The sequence below is a fragment of the Bos javanicus genome, chromosome 27, assembly GCF_032452875.1.
Source record: "Bos javanicus breed banteng chromosome 27, ARS-OSU_banteng_1.0, whole genome shotgun sequence".
NCBI lineage: Eukaryota > Metazoa > Chordata > Mammalia > Artiodactyla > Bovidae > Bos > Bos javanicus.
In genome coordinates, this window is record NC_083894.1 from 15,130,802 (window position 1) to 15,154,145 (window position 23,344).

Here is a 23,344-nt window from a genome sequence, read left to right on the forward strand (position 1 = left end):
AAGAAGGTCACAGATAGCGGAGCAGAGGAGACCTAGGGCACCCGGCTGTGGCGCCAGGAAACACACCGCGGTCATAAGATGAGCGGACTTTTGACAGCACTTTCTCAGGCAGAGAAAAAAAAAAGGAAGGGGATTTAAGGAAGAAGGAAAAGTAAACAGAGAAGCAGGTGGGTGTAAAATACCCTGGACGATCAAGGCACAAGACGGGAATCAGAGTAGAGATCACACATCTTGAAGAGAAAACAGTGCCAGAGAAGCCAAAGGTCACGACCGGAAGACAGCAAGGCACGGGGTCCTGCTCGCCCCTCCCCGCGCTCGGCGAAGAGCCGCTGCTCATCTGCACAGAGGGTCAAGCGAGCGGCGATCCCCTGCCTGCGACTGCAGAGGTAGCAGCACCAGGCCCAGTCTAACCCCTCCCCAGGGAGGGCGGGAGCTGAGAGCGGCGCTGGGGTCTGAGGCCGTCTCTGCTCCAGCCCGATCCGTCCCCCTGTAACGCTCATGGATGCTGCTAACAAACCTCTTCAGTCTCACTGCCTCGGTGTCCACTGACCCGGGGAGCCAAACGGGCGCCTCAGTGACCCTTGCACACAGTTGGGGGTGGGGGTGGGGAACGCGTGAGACCCAGCCTCCACGCTGGACACACTGTGCTGGGAGGTGGGAGGTGAGCCTGGAGGGGGCGCGACTCCAGAGATAGAGGGACCAGGCGGAAAGCAGGCAGGAGGGGCGGGCGGCAGGAGCCTTGACCGTGGCCACTGCACAGCGAGGAGGGAAGGCAGGCAGCTAGAGGCAGAGCAGAGACGGCCGAGGACAGGGCGCGCCAGCAGAGGCCCGGACTGCTCTGCTGGGTGCCGGGGTGCCGGCAGGACCGTGCAGCCGGAGAACACAAAGCGGCTGCTGACACCGATGAGGGGGCGGTGATGGGGCCTGGGGGCGCCTCTGTGGAGGCCGAGGTGCCTGAGAACGTCCGGGGGGTGTGGTCCACGTGGAGGACCGCTGGGGGCTCGGGAGAGAGGCTGGGCAGAGGGAGCCCTGGGGACAGTGTGTGGGGAACCATGAGAGGAACTGGGGGAGGGGCGGGAGAGGAGAGGGTCTGATAGAGACGAGGAGGCGCGCCTCCTGAGTGCTGGCACCGCCCCCGCCCCCGCGCATCCCTTCCGCCCCGACTTCCTTCTGTATCCGTGTATAAACCCTGTCCAACTTATCCAAATGATGCTCTTTGTTTGGGCTTCACACACCCCCAAAACCAAGGTCACCGAGGAGGTCCACACTGTTTAACCACCACAAGTGTTCAGCCTTAATCTGACTCTCTTATCAACTGCACTTTAGCCTCCTGAGAACACACCCTCTCCTGGTTTCTTTCTTCCCCTCCAGCCAGGGGCTCCTCTCTCCTCCGCAAGCTCCTCCTCCCCTGGACAGGTGCCAGGTCTCCTGTGGGCTGGCCCTGGGCCTCTGCCCCATCTCAGGCCACCATCTCTTCCTGGGAGGCCCACCCGTGGCCACAGCCCGCTCCTGTGTCAAACCGCCAGTCTGATCACCAGTTCAGCCCCTCCCCTGAGCGCCAGACCGCAGACACAGCAGCCTGATACCTCCACAGCACGTCTAGGGTCCCCTCGGGAGGACTGAGCACCGGCCCGCGGACGCAGCAGCCTGACGCCTCCACACCACGCCCACGGTGCCCTGGGGAGGACTGAGCACCGGCCTGTGGACGCATCAGCCTGACGCCTCTACACCACGCCCATGGTGCCCTCGGGAGGACTGAACACCGGCCTGCGGACACAGCAGCCTGACGCCTCCACACCACGCCCACGGTGCCCACGGTGCCCTCGGGAGGACTGAGTACCGGCCCGCGGACGAAGCAGCCTGACGCCTCCACAGCACGTCCACGGTCCCCTCGGGAGGACCGAGCACTCAGTCTCCTAGGGCAGCCCTACCCTACACAACAGCAGACCACCAGTCCTCTGACCCAACCCTGAAAGCCAGGAGCTGTCTATGACAAACAGGGTTAATTTCATTTGTGTTTAAACAGTCATAGAAGTCAGAAGAAAATGACCAACATGGGAAACACGGAAAAAGGATCTAAAGAGCTTGCAGAAAGAAATTCAAGAACTTGTAACACATACAAAAGAGGTTACTTAACTCAGTCATGAGAAAAATCAAACTAGAACTGAGCTAGCACAGCACCCTGGCAAAAACCCAAGCCTGATGCCATGCTGGTGGGAACTCGGCAGTAACTATGACAATCACACGTTTCACGTGACCGAGGCTTTCCTCTTCTACAGAAACAGGCGTGTACATGTGAACTGGCGTGTGCACCACCTTATTGATTACGGCACTGCTGGTGACAGAAGACTGGGAACGACCCAGCTGCCTGCAGACCCAGGCCTGGGGAAGGAAGCTGTGACGGTCCAGACTACGGGAAACCCGCGACTGTGAACAGAAGAACGAGGGCGCTCCACCTGCACTGACACGCGCAGCTCTGCCACACACAGAGAGTGGGAAAGCCAGGCGGCAAGGTACCCTGTCTTTTTGAAAAAGGTAAAAACTCTGTACTCTTACTTTGACGGGCACAAATGAAATGGAGCAGGACCCTGCGGTCCTTGCCCCCGGCCATGTCCTCCGCCTTTAGTCAAAGAATCAGCTTAATCAGAGACGTGAGAAATGTGGAAACAGAGGAAAACAGTCAAAGGAGACTACTAATAATGTAGTCATTAAGCACAGTCAAGGACCTTTACTTCTTTCTCAAGGGCTAATATTCTCAGCCATATCCTGTGCGCTGTCTTACAGATGCTGAAATGCCAGGTGGAGAAGTTAACTACATGATGACCAGACTGTACCCACAACATCAGATGCCATAATTCCAAGAACTGGCCTCAAAAAATGGGAACAGACAGACTCTGGAACTGAAGATTAACTGCACCTAGAACATCCAAGGAGACGCTGGTCAGACCACAGATGACCAACTGAAGATGACTGTTCGAGATGACTGTGCTGTTTCTACATGTCGTCCCTGGCCGCCACTCGGTCTATAAAAACTCTCACCCCTGCTTGTCAGCCTTTGGACAGATGTTTGCCCCTCTTCCCGACAGTTGCTGGCATAATAAAATAAAGCAACCTTTCCTTTCCACCAACCTGGTTTATTGGCTTTTGAGTGGCGAGCAGCCAGACCCACATACTCCTTGTCGTTAAGATTCTGGTGCCCAGCGTGGGGCTGGCTCCTGTGCTTTCATGGTGCCTGGCTGTCCTGGGATTCCCAGGGGACGCTGTGGCCATGACGGTGTACCAGATTGCTGCTCGTGGCTAGCCAGCCCTGAGTAGAGGATGTGGGGACGTTTCGAGCAGCTGCCTAAACCATTTGTTTTGAGGATCCTCCCTGTTTCTCCCCTGCTCAGCTCTGGCTACAAGCTTAATCTTTTCCTTGGTAGAATGGAAACTAGTATTTGGGAAAAGCTGACGAGCTCTAAGACCAGGTTAAGTCCACCGGTGTGCAGACCGGTGTGCAACCTGCCCATTTGTGCATGCTGGTGCCATTCGGGCATTCTTGACAACTGGTTCTGACTGCCACTGAGGACTGTTTGTGAGCACTAGTACTATTTGGGCCAATTTAATTCAGATGACCATTATATTTACTACTGTGGGCAAGAATCCCTTAGAAATGGAGTAGCCTTCATAGTCAACAAGAGAGTCCGAAATGCAGTACCTGGGTGCAATCTCAAAAATGACAGAATGATCTCTGTCTGTTTCCAAGGCAAACCATTCAATATCATGGTAATCCAAGTCTATGCCCCGACCACTAATGCCAAAGAAGTTGAAGAGTTCTATGAACACCAAGACCTTCTAGAACTAACATCAAAAAAAGATGTCCTTTTCATCATAGGGGACTGGAATGCAAAAGTAGGAAGTCGAGAAATACCTGGATTAACCAGCAAGTTTGGCTTTGGAGTACAAAATGAAGCAGGGCAAAGGCTAACAGTTTTGCCAAGAGAATGCACTGGTCACAGGAAACACAATCTTTCAACAAGAGACAACACTACACATGGACATCACCAAATGGTCAACACTGAAATCAGATTGATTATATTCTTTGCAGCTGAAGACGGAGAAGCTCTATACAGTCAGCAAAAACAAAACCAAGAGCTAACTGTGGCTTAGATCATGAACTCCTTATTGCAAAATTCAGACTTAAATTGAAGAAAGTAGGGAAAAGCACTTGGCCTTTCAGGTATGACCTAAATCAAATCCCTTATGATTATACACTGGAGGTGACAAATAGACTCAAGGGATTAGACCTGGTAGACAGAATGACTGAAAAACAATGGACGGAGGTTCGTAACATCGAACAGGAGGTGGTGATTAAAACCATCCCCAAGAAAAACAAATGCAAAAAGGCAAAATGGTTGTCTGAGGAGGCCTTACAAATAAATTGAGAAAAGAAGAGACGTGAAAGACAAAGGAGAAAGGGAAAGACGAATGCAGAGTTCCAAAGAACAGCAAGGAGAGATGAGAATGCCTTTTTAAGTGAACAGTGCAAAGCAAGAGAGAAAAACAACAGCATGGGAGAGACTAGAGATCTCTTCAAGAAAATTGGAGATACCAAGGGAGCATTTCATGCAAATATGGGCACAATAAAGAACAGAAATGGTATGGATGTAGGAGGAAGCAGAGATACTAAGAAGAGGTGGCAAGCACAGAAGAACTATACAAAAAAGATCTTAATGACCCAGATAACCATGAAGGTGTGATCACTCACCTAGAGTCAGACATCCTGGATTGTTAAGTTAAGTGGGCCTTAGGAAATATCACTACAAACAAAGCTAGTAGTGGTGATGGAATTCTAGCTGAGCTATTTCAAATCCTAAAAGATGATGCTGTGAAAGTGCTGCACTCAATATGCCAGCAAATTTGGAAAACTCAGCAGTGGCCACAGGACTGAGAAAACGTCAGTTTTCATTCCAATCCCAAAGAAGGGTAATGTTAAAACTACTGCACAATTGTGCTCTTTTCACATGCTAGCAAGGTAATGCTCAAAATCCTTCAAGCTAGGTTTCAACAGAATGTGAACCAAGAAATTCCATATGTACAAGATGGATTTAGAAAAGGCAGAGGAACCAGAGATCAAATTGCCAACATCTGTTGAATCATAGAAAAAGCAAGAGAATTCCAGAAAAACATCTACTTCTCCTCCATTGACTACATTAAAGCCTTTGACTGTGTGGATCACAACAAACTGTGGGAAATTCTTCAAGAGATGGGAATACCACACCACCTTATCTGCCTCCTGAGAAACCTGTATGCAGGTCAAGAAGCAACAGTTAGAATCAGACATGGAACAATGGACTGGTTCCAAATTGGGAAAGGAGGATATCAAGGCTATATATTGTCACCCCGCTTATTTAACTTCTATGCAGAGTGCATCATGCGAAATGTCAGGCTGGATGAAGCTCAAGCTGGAATCAAGATTGCCGGGAGAAACATCAATAACCTCAGATATGCAGATGACACCACCCTAATGGCAGAAAGTGAAGAGGAACTAAAGAGCCTCTTAATGAAGGTCAAAGGAGAGAGAAAAAAAGCTGGCTTAAAACTCAATGTTCAAAAAACTGGTCCCATCACTTCATAGCAAATAGATGAGGAAACAGTGGAAACAGTGACAGACTACTTTTTTGGGCTCCAAAATCACTGCAGATGGTGACTGCAGTCATCAAATGAAAAGACTTGCTCCTTGGAAGAGAAGCTGTGACAAATCTAGACAGTGTACTAAAAAGCAGAGACATCGTTTTGCCAACAAAGGGGCATACAGTCAAAGCTATGGTTTTCCAGTAGTCATGGAAGGATGTGACAGTTGGACCACAAAGAAGGCAGAACACTGAAGAATTAATGCTTTCAAACTGTGATGCCAGGGAAAACTCTTGAGAGTCCCTTGGACAGCAAGGAGATTCAACCAATCAACCCTAAAGGAAATATACCCTGAATATACAGTGGAAGGACTGATGCTGAAGCTGACGCTCTAATCCTTTGGCCTCCTGATGCAAAGAGCCAACTTACTGGAAAAGACCCTGATGCTGGGAAAGATTGAAGGCAGGAGGAGAAGGGAATGAAAGAAGATGAGATGGCTGGATAGCATCACCAATTTCAATGGGCATGAGTTTGTGCAAACTACAAGAGATAGTTTAGGACAGGGAAGCCTGGTGTGCAGTCCATGGGGTTGCAAAGAACTGGATACAACTGAGCAGCTAAACAACAACAAAAACAAGCGCTGTCTTGGTATTCCTGCCAGCTGGTTCTGATGTGTGTCTGATGTTGAGAACTGTTTGGAACATGAGGTGCTACTTGGCACTCCTGCCAGTTGGTTGTGTGTGTCTAATGCTGAGGATCATTTCTGAGCACTGACTGCTATTGGGCATTTTTGCCAGTTGGTTCTGATGTCTGTCTGCCAATGAGGACCGTTTGTTCGCATGAATTGCTACTTGGGCATTCTTGCTAACTGGTTCTGATATCTGACTACCACTGACGACCATCTGTGCGCACCGAGTGTCATTCGGACATCTTCCCAATTGGTTCTGAGATCTGATTACCTTGAGGACCGTTTGTGTCATGGAAGTGTTTGTTTCAGGCTCTAAACCGGTCACCCTGAGAGAGACCTTGTGACAGATTTGTCATTTGGTGTGTGAGCATGTATTCCATTTGTATGACTGGTATTCCTGTTGCCTTAGGTAAAATGGGAAATTCAGGTTCAATTCATTAAGAAAAATTTGAGCTGGGAAATTATGACTAAACAAAAAGAAAGCTGATTTATTATGGACTATGTATGTTTGGCAATAGTATTCTTTAGACTCTGAAAAAAAAAATGGTTAGGATGAAACTCTTGAAATTCACAAAAACCAGTTTTTTGCATATGCAGTTAGGGAAAGCTAGCTTGATAAAACACTTTTTTTCAGACCCTGGGAAAATAAAAATATGCCTAGGAGAAAATCTGAAGTTAAGGCTTATTGTGTCCTTGAAATACAACCACAGTCCACATTGCCTGGAATGCCAGCCCTGGGTTAATTATAAAACTTCAAGCTAAGAGGAAAAAAAAAAAAAAAGGAGGAAAGCCTTTTAAGATACAGTATGTGAGTTTGGCTATTCTAACTACTATCCATAAACTGCTAAGTTTAATTGCAATGCCTAATTCACGAAATGTGAAAAGATAAAACAATGAGATCTCTGTCGGTCTGGACATTTGTATGTCTCAATATGTGTTTTTGTCTTTGGATGATATTGCTGAGGTTAATTTGTAAAGGAGCTCTATTTAATTTGCCTTAAAAAAATATGAGCACTTACAAATCAAACAAATCTAAGTTTACCTACTTTTGTCTTCTTTTAAGACCAAGAGGGAAATTAAAGATGTTTTGGTTTATTAAACATGCATGTTATACAACTGAAGAAAAATTATGCTGTGAAAAAATGTATGTTTTCAGAGGTTGTGGAGTATGTTCTTAAGTTTGCCAATCAGAAAATGCTGGTGTACCATTTCAATCACTTGGTTTTCTTAAGGTTTCAAGGGTTAAAAATTGTGAAATGTGAAAATGATAACATTTCTATGTGTAAAACAAACAGGATATGAGTTGTTGGTGAAGAAAAGGTATAAACAAATGGAAATATTTTTGTTAAAAAAAATGACAATACTGTTCTACAGTTGTTTGCTTCTGGATAGGGAAACACAGGACAAATTTGTTTGGATCCAAAAAATTATAAAAGGTTTATAAAAAAGGAACTTTGAGAACAAAATTTTGTATGCTGTCAGGATTAAGATTAGACTAAATTTAATTAGGTATATAAATTCTGTTATTACCAGTAAACTGATGCAAGATTAAATTTTTTTTTTTTCCTTTTTGTTGAAAAAACAAAATTCTCCTGGAATATTGATCTAATTCTGATAGCAGACACTTCTAATGGAAAGCAATTGTTTTGTTTCTAGTCATATTTTGACCCTAATATTCAGGATGGAAAAAACTGTCCTGTAAAGTTGTCACAGAGTGTAACTACTCATGATGTATAGCACTACTGGCTTTAATTTTATAGCTTAAAGCACATGTACAATGTTTGTGTGAAAATTGGGTACAGACGATAAAATGTGTGGCCTATAAAACATTTCCCTATGAACATACCCAGAGTCTGTTCATGGTATCTGAGTAGGTATCCCCTGATGTGGACAACTAGTCAAGCATATAAATAAAAAGGAGGCCTAGCACCAAGGGACATGGACGGACCGAGAGCAGGCAAACCACTCTGGCAACGCTGGAAAAATATACTGATTATCAACACTCTCTATGGAAAGAGTTGCAACTTAAAAGGGGAAAATGATGGATGAAGTGCTCACATACTGAGGTATGGGGAAGTCATTCTGACCTATACATGATTAAGTCTGAACTTTAGGCTAAGTAAAACAGCCTGTTAGTGGCCTATTAAACAGACATTGTACATCAGCTTTAATCATGAAGACAGAACAGTACAAAGGTGCATTTTGATTATAATCCTCATTGTAATATGTCTAGTAATTTTCAAATGTTTGTCCAGGTACTACAAAAGTTTATTGCCTTTCCTGTTCTGTACCTGTCCTTCCTCAAGACTGAGAATATCAAAGAAAACGGGGGACTGAAACGGAGCAGGACCCTGTGGTCCCCACCCCCGGCCATGTCCTCTGCCTGCCTTTCATCTGAGGAAAACTTTAGTCTGAATAAGTTTAATCACAGAAGTGAGAAATGTGGGAACAAAGGAAAACAGTCAAAGGAGGCTAATAATAATGTGGTCATTAAGCACAACCAAGGACCTTTAGTTCTTTCTCAAGAGCTGTAAGGTAATGTTCTGAGCCATATCCTGTAGCTGTCTTATAGACACTAAAACCCCAGGTGGAGAAGTTAACTACACGATGAGCAGGCTGTACCCACGACACGAGCTGCCACACTGGCCTCAAAGAAATGGCAACAAACAAACCCTGGAACTGAAGATTAACCGTACCAACCAAGATGACGCCGGTTAGACCACTGATGCCATTTTGAAGATGACTGCTGGAGATGACTGTGCTGTCTCTGAATGCAGTCCCCCACTCTGTCTATGAAAGCTCTCACCCCTGCTTACGAAGGGGTGGGGGAGTCAGCCTTAGGACAGATGTCCACCCCTCTCCCTGCACCATTGCTGGCATCTGAAATAAGGCAAACTTTCCTCTCCACCAACCAGTAAGCAGCTGGACCACACACTTCTTTTGAGAACACAAAGAAACTGTAAAAAGACATCAGAAATGAATATTGGGGTTGGGGGGTTCCTTTCCTGGCAGTGCAGTGGATAAGAATCTGCCTGCAAATGCAGGGTATACAGGTTTGATCCCTATTCTGGGAAGATCCCACATATCACAGAGCAACTAGGCCTGTGCACAACTATTGAGCCGTGCTCTAGAGGCGGGAGCCGCAGCTGCTGAGCCCCGGCGCCCTGGAGCTCGTGCTCCTCAAGAGAAGCCACTGCCACGAGCACTGCCCACCGCCACTGGAGAGCAGGCTCTCTGCAACGAGAGAAAGCCCTGCAGCAAGGGAGACCCAGGACAGCCAAAAAAGAGGAAAACCACTGGCAGGGAAGGGAAGAAGTGGGTGCAGGAGCGGAGTGATGACAGAGAGGAGATGAAGGCTCTTATTAACCTTTTTAAACCACGTGAATGTGTCACCCATTCAAAAATTCTTCTGGAAAAATTACATTCACCACTGTTTAAAACAAAGCGTGTAGTTTTCCAAATATTTGGCTTTTGTTACTGATTTCCAGTAACATCTGGTAGAAAACCTGGAATCTCCTGACTGACCAAGGACCACAAGGCATCCCCAGATAGAGAAACTTGGACAGACGTCCCATCTAGGCTACTGCCCAAGTGGGGTGTTTGTTTTAAAAATGCAGTTTGTCACTCTCAAAATATAGTCAGTAACTAAAACTGACTTATTACCTAACAGAGGTCCTTAAGTCAGGGCTTGCTCTAGCAAATAGTTTATAATTCATACTATAGCTACTGAAGAGCTCTTCACCATGTGGGCCCTCAAGTTGTCTATGTTGAGTCATTTGTACCGATTTTCCTGACCCAGAACCCCAGAGAAATCTGTAAAACTCCAACCTATGCACCCAAGGGACAACAGAGCTGAAATTTACAACAGACTTTGTGTTTCCTCTGGGATTATCAGCTTCTTTCCCCTATACCCACCCTGCCCCCAAAAACATCCCGTTTGTGATGGGTAAGAGAATTTGTAAAATCACCTAAAATTCTACGCTCTTAAAACCTTTCTTCTCCTCATTGTATCTCAAAGCTAAATAACCTTCACTGGCATGTTTCTAGGATAATCAGGTGTCAGTTACAGTTATTATAAGTAACATCAATTACTGAATAATTAAGTTTTTATGTCCCAGTTCTCTTGAGGAAAAACATAAAATGGCTCAAAGGATCTTTAAAAAGCTTTGGTCTTGTAAGCATCTATCTTAAAGAACATCTAAGAAATGCCACTAGCCATGAGTAAACAGCTGCTTGTGATCCACCCATACCTTCTCTTTGCTTCTTTTTCTTGAGGAGTTGAGGGGAGATGTGACCCGCACTGCTTGGAGAATTCTTCCTCATCAGCATATATAGCTGTGCTGTGTAGAGGAGGGTCTATAAGTGATTAAAAAATATATATATATTTAGAAGTCTGGTCGTCTGGGAAGTAATCAAGTTTGTCTCTTTACACTGGCATACAAAGCAACCTATTTACATGGCTAATAAAATCAAAACCAATTGCACAGGCTACTTCTGATCTCACACCTCAATAAGAACAAATGTAAACTGTTTCACCAATACATGCAAGGATAGTCATCCTATAACCTTACTGTCCTTATAGATGATACAGAAAGTTTTAAATGAGCTAAAAGATAAGCATAAACAGGACGTCTGACATTGCTCCATCATCCTCTGGAGCATCACACGCTACCTGGGAGACACTGCACAAACTCCAAACCCAAGGGCCCGGGGTGCCTGGCCATTCCCCTGACTCTCTCGCCCCACAAAGTGCCTGGCAAAGGCGGGCTCAACACCCGTGGACGACTGGCCCTTTGGGGAGGATCCAGGTCCTCCTGCACATCCCTTCCCTGCTCCTCCCCTCTGCACTGCCAGAGCATGGAGAGAAGCAGGAAAAGTTCACTCGAATCAAGAAACAGGAGAGGAGACCAAACGGCCTTGGTGGGAAGATACAGAAGAGATGCTGAGAAGGACGCTCCTACCTGCTGAGGAAACAGAGGTGACAGGAGAGGCCTCATCCCTGGGGCTAGGCCTGTGAGAGGCAGGGAGGGAGGGAGGGAGGAGGGAACAGCTGCAGGGGTGCCTGGAAAGAGCCAAGCACCCAGTTCACGCTCAGGCTTCACCATGAATGCACAATAAACAGCTGTTTAGATAATGAACAGAGCAACTGCACAATTTTAAAGTTAGTAATATACTTGGTACTGACCTCAAACTAGGGATTGGAAGGACTGATGCTGAAACTGAAGCTTCAATACTTTGGCCACCTGATGTGAAGAGCTGACTCACTGGAAAAGACCCTGATGCTGGGAAAGATTGAAGGCAGGCGGAGAAGACAGCAGCAGAGGATGAGACGGTTGGATGGCATCACTGACTCGATGGCCATGAGTCTGAGCAAGCTCCAGAAGATAGGGAAGGGAAGGACAGGGAAGCCTGGCGTGCTGCAGTCTAGGGGGAGCTCAGAGTCAGTAGGACATGACTGAGTGACAGAACAACAACTAAGAAAAGGATTTACTTACTTTAAAACTACTGGGAATAACAAGGGAAAAAAAAGAAAACTAGACCAATTTTTGAATCTCCATATATAACCAGTCACATGAGCTGGACTCTTACCTCTCAACAATAAAAAGATAAATAACCTGATTTCAAAATGAACAAAGGATGTGAACAGACACTGCTTCAAAGAAGATACAAGAGTACCTCGTTTTACTGCACTCTGCTTCACGGCGCTTCGCAGACACTGCACTGTTTACAAATGAAGGTCTGTGGCAACGCTGCACTGTCAGGTGGTGATTAGGTCAGTTAGGGTTGCCACAGACCTCACCGAAGCCCCCGATAACCCCTAACAAGCTTCATGACTCCCGATTAAGCAAAAACGGCCACTCCAGTAAACACCCTCAGTTCAGTTCAGTCGCTCAGTCGTGTCCGATTCTTTGCGACCCCGTGAATAGCAGCACGCCAGGCCTCCCTGTCCATCACCAACTCCCAGAGTTTACCCAAACTCACGTCCATCGAGTCAGTCATGCCATCCAGCCATCTCATCCTCTGTTGCCCCCTTCTCTTCCTGCCCCCAATCCCTCCCAGCATCAGAGTCTCTTCCAATGAGTCAACTCTTCGCATGAGGTGGCCAAAGTACTGGAGTTTCAGTTTCAGCATCAGTCCTTCCAATGAACCCTAGAGCGCCCCAAAAAATAACACTACCATTCCAGCAAGAATTTTGTCTTGAGGCTATAAAAATTGGCTATTAACTCATGAAGATGGTTGGCTTTCCCTGGTCTGTCAGGAGGTCAGTCCACTGTGCTCGCAAGGTCAATATTACCTCTGCTCTTTGTTCTTAATAAACCCACTCCCTTCTGAAATGTTCTATATCTGGAAATTCTTTTCAAACACGCGCTCATATTGCCTCAACACTAACTACACTAAAGCCTTTGATTGTGTGGATCACAACAAACGGAAAATTCTGAAAGATACAAATACCAGACCACCTGACCTGCCTCCTTAGAAACTTGTATCCAGGTCAAGAAGCAACAGTTAGAACCAGACATGGAACAACAGACTGGTTCAAAATTGGGAAAGGAGTACATCAATGCTGTATACTGTCACCCTGCTTATTTAACTTATATGCAGAGTACATCATCTGAAATGTGAGGCTGGAAGAAGCACAAGCTGGAATCAAGATTGCCGGAAGAAATATCAATAACCTCAGATATGTAGATGACACCACCCTTATGGCAGAAAAGCCTCTAAATGAATGTGTAAGAGGAGAGTGAAAAAGTTGGCTTAAAGCTCAATATTCAGAAAACGAAGATCATGGCATCTGGTCCCATCACTTCATGGGAAATAGATGGGGAAACCGTTGAAACAGTGTCAGACTTTATTTTTGAGGGCTCCAAAATCACTGCAGATGATGACTGCAGCCATGAAATTAAAAGACGCTTGCTCCTTGGAAGAAAAGTTATGACCAACCTAGATAGCATATTCAAAAGCAGAGACATTACTTTGCCAACAAAGGTCCGTCTAGTCAAGGCTATGGTTTTTCCTGTGGTCATGTATGGATGTGAGAGTTGGACTGTGAAGAAAGCTGAGCGCTGAAGAATTGATGCTTTTGAACTGTGGTGTTGGAGAAGACTCTTGAGAGTCCCTTGGACTGCAAGGAGATCCAACCAGTCCATTCTGAAAGAGATCAGCCCTGGGTGTTCTTTGGAAGGAATGATGCTGAAGCTGAAACTCCAGTACTTTGGCCACCTCATGCGAAGAGTTGACTCAGTGGAAAAGACTCTGACGCTGGGAGGGATTGGGGGCAGGAGGAGAAGGGGACGACAGAGGATGAGATATCTGGATGGCATCACCAACTTGATGGACATGAGCTTGAGTGAACTCCGGGAGTTGGTGATGGACAGGGAGGCCTGGCGTGCTGCGGATTCATGGGGTCGCAAAGAGTCAGACACGACTAAGCGACTGATCTGATCTGATAGCAATAATTATGTTTTGAACATTCGTTTAAAACACTCTGCAAATTTTGGAAAATTGAAACTAAATTAAGTTCAATGACAGGAATTCATTGAAAATCCAGGCCTTTTCAAATAAGATAAAATATTGGGAATATTAATTTATACACAGGCCCAAATTTACCAACTTCTGTCTTCTTGTGAGAGAAAAACTAAAGATGTTTTGTGCCACCTTGAGATGTCCTTCACCAACCTATGGAATGCTAACGTAGAAGACAGTTCATGGCTGCTTAAGGAAAACAGGATGTGTGTTTTCAGAAAAGACGGTATGAGAAATGGAAATGCATATTGTTGAAAGGGGAAAAGGTGCCTTTGCCCTGGAACTGGCTATTTCTGAATGGGGAAAGAATACGGGACAAAATATGGCTACAGAAAGTAGTGAATGCTTGTAAAAGAGGAACACTGATAAAGAAATTTTGTATGTGGTCAAAATTTTCTCAAGTTGGATTAAATGAGATAAACACATTTTATTAAGAATAGGTTGATGTGAGACTGGATTTGGTTTTTCTCTCATAAGGGAATGAGGTTTTGCTGGAATACGCCTTTTGATATCAGATCATGTGAGTTCCTATGCCCTTAAGGGATTGGTATTTATTTTTGAAGAATTTTTTCACCTAAGCTCAACAAGTCATTGTTTGACTCTATGATTCTATCTGGGTGTTTTAAAACTTTTTGAGAGGCTTCCCTGGTGGCTCAGTGGAAAAGCAACAGCCTGCAACGCAGGGGATCCCAGTCCCATCCCCGATCCTGGTTGGGGAGGATCCCATGTACCATGGAGCAACTAGTCCGCGCGCCAACAGTGCTGAGCCTGTGCTCCAGAGCCCAGGAGCCACAACCACTGAGCCACGCTCTCAGAGCCCGTGCTCCGAAATGAGGGGAGGCACCACAATGAGAAGTCCGCACACGGCAATGAGAGGAGCCCCTGCCCGCTGCAAGCAGAGAAAGCCTGCCGCAGCAACAAAGACCCAGCACCGCCAAAAATAAAATTAAACACCATTATAAAAAAAAAAAATCAACTTTGAGATTTTTGACAGACTCCCCAAATATCAAAATTGAACTAAAGTTCTTTTGAGCTAAAGATACTTTGGGGTGCTTCAAAGGGTCCCTGGAGCACCCCAAAGAAAGATCCTAAACTAACTGGGTTCATTTGGTATGTTAAATTACGTGGGAAACATTGTCTAAATTCAATGTTGCCTGCATCAGATAGAATCATTACCCTCTCCCGATTTTCCTGAAGCCATCCAACAGACAGAAGAAAGGGTCTGCGTTCTTCTGCTGTCTAGTCTCTCACCTTACTCCAGGTCCAAACAATCCCCTGTGGGAATACTCTCACCTCCAGGTCCTCCTTGTCTAACACTCATGGCCTTTTCCACTGCATCCAACCTCAATTTCCATCGGAGAGGCCCTGCAAGTCCCCCAGGAGTTCACTCTGCACCTCCAGGACGTCCTTCACTCCTCCACTTGCCAGCACTCACACAGTGACAGGCTAACTACCGGGCTGGCCACTTGCAAGCAGCCCAGATCCTAGGTTTTACAGATGCTCCCCATCAAGGAGTACACTCCAACACAGGGAAAACTGTCACAGGACAGAGCTTCATGGACAACAGATCCCCAAGTGGAGTCCGGCCAACACACTGCACTGCTTCAAATGGCCCCTACAGGCGCCCCTCACTGGAGGGCCTGGGTTGACCAGAGATGTCAGGTTACGAATGAAAGGGAGCAGAGACTCTCAAAATCCCATAAGATGAGAAAGGAATTCAGAAGACACTCCAACTTCTCTCCTACAAAAACCTCCAAAGGACTGTCTCCAGGACTCTGGACTTCAATTCTAGAAGCACTCTTGGTTGCAGGTTACTCAACATGGCAGGATCCTCTTCTAAGCCATAAGAAACACATCTGGAACGCATACTCAGTAGTAGTAGTGTTAGTCGCTCAGTCGTAGCCAACTCTTTGCAACACCATGGACTATAGCCCTCCAGACTCCTCTGTCCATGGGATTCTCCAGGCAGGCATACTGGAGTGGGTTGCCATTCCCTTCTCCAGGGGATCTTCCCAACCCAGGGATTGAACCCGGGCCTTCTGCATTGCAGGCAGACGCTTTAACCTCTAAGCTACCAGGGATCCCCTTTAACCTTCTCCAATTTTCAGAGGTGAAACAAAGGCTCCTCTGCTTCCCCAGAGCCACCAAGTTTCCAGATCCCTATGACCAATCCCAAACTCCACGTTCCTATGTCCCATACACCCTTCATCACCCCTGAAGGGAGACTGACTGCCCCTAGGGTAAACTCACAGTGGACTTCCTATCAACCAGGATCAGAGAAAATATGCTTTTGAAGGGAAGTGACAAGCAGTGAAGGGACAGTCCGAGAACACGCGCCATCCTCTTGAACTGATTTAGTCCAATGCTAAGACTGGGCCGGTAATACTGAAGACAACAGTCAGTTTGTTGCAGGGTTTCAGGCCCTAACTCTGGCCTTTGACTGGGAGGATGTCCAAACAGTCCTACTAGAATACTTGCTCTGGACCTGAGGAAAAGCAGAGCATGTGGGCAGCAGTCCAGTGGCATAGTACCAGCTTGACCAACCCGAACATTTTGTTACGGATGGAGACACGGTCCAAAGTCAGGAGCCCCACTGGTATTGTGAATCCAGGGATGGGACAGAAGCCATGAAACACGTGATCCATTGTGTTATTTGAAGGGATGAAAAAACCTATCAAAAATGCAATTAACTATGAAAGGGTTCAAGGAGTGACCCAAGAAGAAAAAGAAAATCCAGCCTTCTTTCAGGGACCACTTGTGGAGGCTTCTGGAAAACTGATTAACATTGAACTCTCCAATCCCAAGGGCAAATCCCAGCTATGACAACATTTGATCAGTCAGTCTGCCCTTGATACTACACAGAAACTCCAGAAGGTACAATTACGCAACAAACCCTGATGACCCAACTCCTAGAGGTGGCCTTTGGGTATTTAATAATGGAGTTCAAGCTGAGTAGGAGAGAGAGCCCAACATGAGGAAGACAGGCCAGGGCTCAAGCTAAACTGATGGGGGGATTCAGGGGGCTCGCTCTGAGATGTCTATCTGCATCGAGGGGCTCTGGGTAGTTCCTGACATGACAGGTAAGAGGATGGATTTTTAATTGATACCTGAGGCACTTACTTCTTCCTGATTTTTCAAGCGGGGCCTCTTTCCTCCAAAAGCTGCCCAGTGACTGCTGTTGATGGAAAGTCTCTCATCCATTACCTCACTGGGCTTCTCCCGGGCCAATCTAAAGTGTCTGATGTCACCTGCCTTTCTGGTTGTCCCTCAGTGTACTAACAGAGAGGGGACCTTCTGGGTTCTCCTGGGAGCAGTGAACAATTAGGATACCTCGAACAGCCCCATATTTTGACTCTGACTACAGGAGGCCAATGAAAAGAGCAAGGTCCTATTCCCAGCCATATTCTACAAGGAGTGAACCTGCATTTTGGGAACAATGCGTACCCAGGAGGGCCCTCAATGCCCAATCTGAAAGAATCAGCCTTAGGCCAGAAGCCACTGTCCCTAACAAGAGACAATATCCCATGAAACTAGAAACAAAGAAAGGTTTACAACTCCTCATCCATAAATTCTTACATGGCCTCTTACATGGTGCCATGCCAGTCTCTATGCAATACTCCTATTTTCCAGTAATTCAACCAACTGGGGAAAGTAGAGTGGTACAAGACCTCAGAGCAGGAAATGATGCTGTGGGCCCTATTCACCCACCGTGGCCAATACTTATAAAACATTAGCCCAATTCCTGAGGATGCTAAATGGTTTACTGAGCTCAACCTCAAGATCCCTTTTCTTGCATCCAAGCCTATCCCCCCTCACAACTGTTTGACTTCCACTCAGGCCAAATACGGAGAAGGCAATGGCACCCCACTCCAGTACTCTTGCCTGGAAAATCCCATGGACAGAGGAGCCTGGTAGGCTCCAGTCCATGGGGCTGCGAAGAGTTGGACACGACTGAGCGACTTCACTTTCACTTTTATGCATTGGAGAAGGAAATGGCAACCCACTCCAGTGTTCTTGCCTGGAGAATCCCAGGGATGGGGGAGCCTGGTGGGCTTCCGCCTATGGGGTCGCACAGAGTCGGACACTACTGAAGCAACTTAGCAGCAGCAGTAGGCCAAACAGCAATAATACACTTGGACAGTATTGTCTCAGGGGTTTCAGGACAGCCCACACTTGATCTCCCAGGCCCTAAGGACGTAACTATGGGAGACACACGTAAAAGAACGGGTTGTTCTACGGTTCACACGACATATTAATATGCACCTCCCCGTGGGGCTCTCAGATCAAAGCACCACTTAGATCAAAGCCATGATGTCCCTGGGGCTACAGAGCCTCTCAAAAGCATGACAAATCCCCAAGCAATGAATTAAATATCTAGTATATACTATAAACCCCAGGAATAGACAATTATCTCCATATAGAAAACAAGCTATATTTGGACCTAAGTACTGCAAAGATCTGCCTGCAATGCAGCAGACATGAGTTTAATTGATTAGTCAGGAAGATCCCATGGAGAGGGAAATGGTAACCCACTCCGAAATTTTTGCCTGGGAACTCTCCAGGGCAGAGAAGCCTGGCAAGCTGCAGCCTACCAGGCCTCAAAAGAGTTGAACACAATGACTAAACATCTCTGTTACTGAGGAAACCGAAGTTGAAAAAGACACGTGTACCCCAATGTTCACTGCAGCACCATTCACAATAGCTAGAACATGGAAGCAACATAGATGTCCATGGACAGATGAATGGATAAAAGGCTATAGCTGCTGGCTCAACAGTAAAGAATCAGCCTGCAATGCAGGAGACGCAGGTTTGATCCCTTAGTCAGGAAGATCCCCTGGAGGAGGGCATGGCAACCCACTCTAGCATTCTTGCCTAGAGAATCCCATGGACAGAGGAGCCTGGCAGGTTTCAGTCCATAGAGTTGGACATGACTGAAGAGACTAACCAGCAGCCACAGCAGTATACACAATGGAATATTCAGTTCAGTCCCTCAGTCGTGTCCAATTCTTTGCAACCCCATGGATTGCAGCACACCAGGCTTCCCTGTCCTTCACCAACTCCCAGAGCTTGCTCAAACTCATGTCCATTGAGTTGGTAAAGCCATCCAACCATCTCATCCTCTGTTGTCCCCTTCTCCTCCTGCCTTCAAACTTTCCCAGAATCAGGGTCTTTGCTAATGAGTAAGTTCTTCGCATCAGGTGGCCAAAGTACTGGAGTTTCAGCTTCAGCATCAGTCCTTCCAATGAATATTCAGGACTAATTTCCTTTAGGATGGACTGGTTGCATCTCCTTGTAGTCCAAGGGACTCTCACGAGTCTTCTCCAACACTACAGTTCAAAAGCATCAATTCTTCGACACTCAGCTTTCTCTATGGTCCAACTTTCACATCGATACATGACTACTGGAAAAACCATAGCTTTGACTAGATGGACCTTTGTCGGAAAAATAATATCTCTGCTTTTCAATACACTGTCTAGGTTTGTGATAGCTTTTCTTCCAAGGAACAAGCGTCTTTTAATTTCATGGCTGCAGTCACCATCTGCAGTGATTTTGGAGCCCCAGAAAATAAAGTCTGTCATTGTTTCCCCATCTATTTGCCATATGTGATGGGACTGGATGCCACGATCTAAGTTTTCTGAATGCTGAGTTTTAAGCCAGCTTTTTCACTCTCCTTTCACAATGGAAAGGAGAAATTTGGAAAGTAATATTTCACAATGGAATATTACTCAGCCATAAAAAGGAACACATCTGAGTCAGTTCTAATGAGGTGGCTGAACCTAGAGCCTATTATACAAAGTAAAGTAAGTCAGAAAAAGAAAAACAAATACTGTACACTAACATATATATATGGAATCTAGAAAGATGGTACTGATGAAATTATTTGCAGGGCAGCAATGGAGAAACAGATACAGAGCACAGACTTATGGACACGGGGTGAGGGGGAAGGAGAAGGTGAGATATATGGAGAGAGCAACATGGAAACTTAACATCACCATTTGTAAAACAGATAGCCTATGGGAATTTGCTGTATGGCTCAGGAAACTCAAATAGGGGCTCTGTATCAACCTAGAGGGGTGGGATGGGGAGAGAGATGGGAGGGAGGTTCAAAAGTGAGGGGACATATGTATACCTAGGTTTGATTGATAATGTTTGGCAGAAACCAACACAATTCTGTAAAGCAATTATCCTTCAATTAAAAATAAATTAAAAAAAAAAAGACACATCTCTACCTTTTTGCACATGATAGGATTCTGTAGAGTTTGGATTCCAAAATTTGGGCCAATGGCTAAGCCTCGGTATCAAGTGACTAATGCTCAGTTATAGAACCATTACTTTAGAATGAGGAATAAGAAAAGGCTTCACATGATTATACAACCAGACCCTCACCAGAGCCCCTGCTCCCGGTCACTCCAATCTGAAAGCGCCATTCATCCTGTATGTGGCTGAAAAGCACGGCACTGCTCTGGGGTTCTTATACAGAAGCTGGAGAAGATTCTGAGCCTATTGGGCATTTTTCCAAACAGCTAGATCTCATGGCCCAAGGTTGGCCTGGCTGTCTCCAGGCAGTAGCCGCCATCGATTAGTGGAAGAAGCTAACAAGATTACTTTTGGACAGCAGCAGCAGTCCAGTCCCGTCATCAAGTACAAGGGATTCAGGAGATTACAGGTCACTACTGGCTAACTGAAGGCCGTCTTACTAATACCACACTGTGATCCTTAAATCATGAGAACTAACCTACAAAACTTTCCATACCCTCAACTTGGCTATGCTTAAGCCTGATGAGAGCCCACAGCTAGCAGACTCTTGCCTCAGAACCCTTGACCAGGTTTATTCCTGTAGGCCTAATCTAAGAGACCAAGCTACAGGAAACCAAGGACGAATGGTTTTCTGACAGCAGCAGCTTTATTAAGGACGGAGTCAGGAGGGCAGGGGACACTACCGTGAGTGCTGAGTGTCCAAGAAGCAAAACCTTTCCTGGCCTACACTCCAGCCCAGAAGACTGAACCGACAGCTCTCACCTGAGCCTTAACCCTAGAGAAAGGATAAATTATAAATATATACACAGGCTCATGCTTTACATGCTAGTGGAGCTATCAGGAAAAAAAAAAAGAACTTTCAAATACAAGAAATTCCTCTATAAAGTATGAGGCTGAGACTTTGCATTTGATAGAAGCAGCTCAAAAACCAAAATACGTAGCAGTCATTCACTGCCACAAGCATCAAAGGGAATTTCTCAAATTATCCAAGGAAGCAACTGGGCAGATTGGGATGCAAAGAAAGCAGCTCTGATGCCCGTAACAGAAATGGCATTGTTCCCAGCCCTTGCCCCTTCTACCACTACACTCAAGATACTCAATTTCCAAAGAGACCTGGCAACAAGACCAAGGGGGGACAAAGGGTACAGTTGAGCGCAATTGTGCGATAGTTTGAACAGTCTTTGGCATTTCCTTCTGGACTGGAATGAAAACTGACCCTTTCCAGTACTGTGGCCTAAATTTGCTGGCATATTGAGTGCAGCACTTTTATAGCATCATCTTTTAGGATTTGAAATAGCTCAGCTGGAATTCCATCACCTCCACTAGCTTTGTTCATAGTGATGCTTCCTAAGGTCCATTTGACTTCACACTCCAGGATGTATGGCTCTAGATGAGTGATCACACCATTGTGGTTTCATTAAGACCTTTTCTGTATAGTTCCTCTGTGTATTCTTGCCACCTATTCTTAGTATCTTCTGCTTCTGTTAGGTCCATGCCATTTCTGTCCTTTATCGTGCCCATCTTTGCATGAAATATTCCCTTGGTATCTCCAATTTACTTGAAGAGATCTTTAGTCTTACCCATTCTATTGTTTTCCTCTATTTCTTTGCATTGTTCTCTTAAGAAGGCTTTCTTATATTTCCCTGCTATTTTTTGGAACTCTCCATTCAGATGGGTATATCTTTCCTTTTATCCTTTGCCTTTCACTTCTCTTTTCTCAGCTATTTGTGAAGACTTCTCAGACAACCATTTTGCCTTGCTGTGTTTCTTTTTCTTGGGGACGGTTTTGGTCATGGCCTCCTGTACAGTGTTATGAACTTTCACTCATAGATCTTCAGGCATTCTTTCTATCAGATCTAATCCCTTGAATCTATTTGTCACTTCCACTGTATAATCATAAGGGATTTGATTTAGGTCATACCTGAATGGCCTAGTGGTTTTCCTTACTTTCTTTAAGTCTGAATTTGGCAATAAGGAGTTCATGATCTGAGCCCAAAGAAGGGCAATGCCAAAGAATGTTCAAACTGCAGCACAACAGGGCTCATTTCACCCACTAGCAAAGTAATGCTCAAAATCCTTCAAGCTAGGCTTCAACAATACATGAACCGAGAACTTCCAGGTGTACAAGCTGGATTTAGAAAAGGCAGAGGAGCCAGAGATCAAATTGCCAATATTCGCTGGATCAAAGAAAAAACAAGGGAATTCCAGAAAAACATCTACTTCCGCTTCATAAACTATGACAATGCTTTTGAATGTGTGGATCACAACTGTGGAAAAATATTAGAGAGATGGGAATACCAGACCACCTTACCTGTTTCCTGAGAAACCTGTATACAGATCAAGAAGCAACAGTTAGAACCGGACATGGAATAATGAACTGGTTCAAAACTGGGAAAGGAGTACATCAAGGTTGTATATTATCACCCTACTTATTTAACTTATATGCAGAGTACATCATGCAAAGTGACAGGCTGGATGAAGCACAAGCTGGAATCAAGACTGCTGGGAGAAATATCAATAATTTCAGATATGCAGATGACACCACCCTAATGGCAAAAAGCAAAGAGGAACTAAAGAGCCACTGATAAAGGTGAAAGAGAGTGAAAAAGCTGGCTTAAAACTCAGCATTCAAAAACTAAGATAATGGCATCTGGTCCCATCACTTCATGGCAAATAGATGGGTAAACAATGGAAACAGGGACAGACTATTTTCTTAGGCTCCAAAATCACTGCAGATGGTGACTGCAGCCATGAAATTAAAAGACACCTGCTCCTTGGAAGAAAAGCTATGACCAACCTAGAAAGCATATTAAAAAGCAGAGATAGCACTTTGCGGACAAATGTCTCAAAAGTTATGGTTTTTCCAGAAATCATGTATGGATGTGAGAGCTTGACCATAAAGAAGGCTGAGCCCTGAAGAACTGATGCTTTTGAACTGTGTTTTGAGAGTCCCGTGGACTGCAAGGAGATCAAACCATTCAATTCTAAAGGAAATCAACCCTAAATATTCATTGGAAGGAAGCTAAAGAAGCTCCAGTACTTTGGCCACCTGATGCTAAGAGCAGACTCATTGGAAAAGACCCTGATGATGGGAAAGATTGAAGGAAGGAGGAGAAGGGGACGACAGAGGATGAGATGGTTGGATGGCATCACTGACTCAATGGACTTGAGTTTGAGCAAGCTCTGGGAGATGGTGAAGGACAGGGAAGCCTGGCGTGCTGCAGTCTACAGGGTCACAAAGAGTTGGACACGACTGAGCAA

At 45.6% G+C, this 23,344-nt stretch overlaps 1 protein-coding gene and 1 non-coding gene across 3 annotated transcripts in view; both read right to left on the reverse strand.

Moving 5' to 3' along the window:
- CENPU (centromere protein U) overlaps positions 1–23,344 on the reverse strand; it is a 47,418-nt gene that overhangs the window by 15,057 nt on the left and 9,017 nt on the right. For both annotated transcript variants that reach the window (XM_061404169.1, XM_061404168.1), the window contains exon 4: positions 10,552–10,657. In XM_061404169.1, the coding sequence (XP_061260153.1) occupies positions 10,552–10,657 (106 nt within the window). The remainder of the gene's footprint in view (positions 1–10,551; positions 10,658–23,344) is intronic.
- TRNAC-GCA (transfer RNA cysteine (anticodon GCA)) lies at positions 15,835–15,906 on the reverse strand. Its single transcript has one exon. It is a non-coding gene; the product is annotated as a tRNA-Cys (tRNA).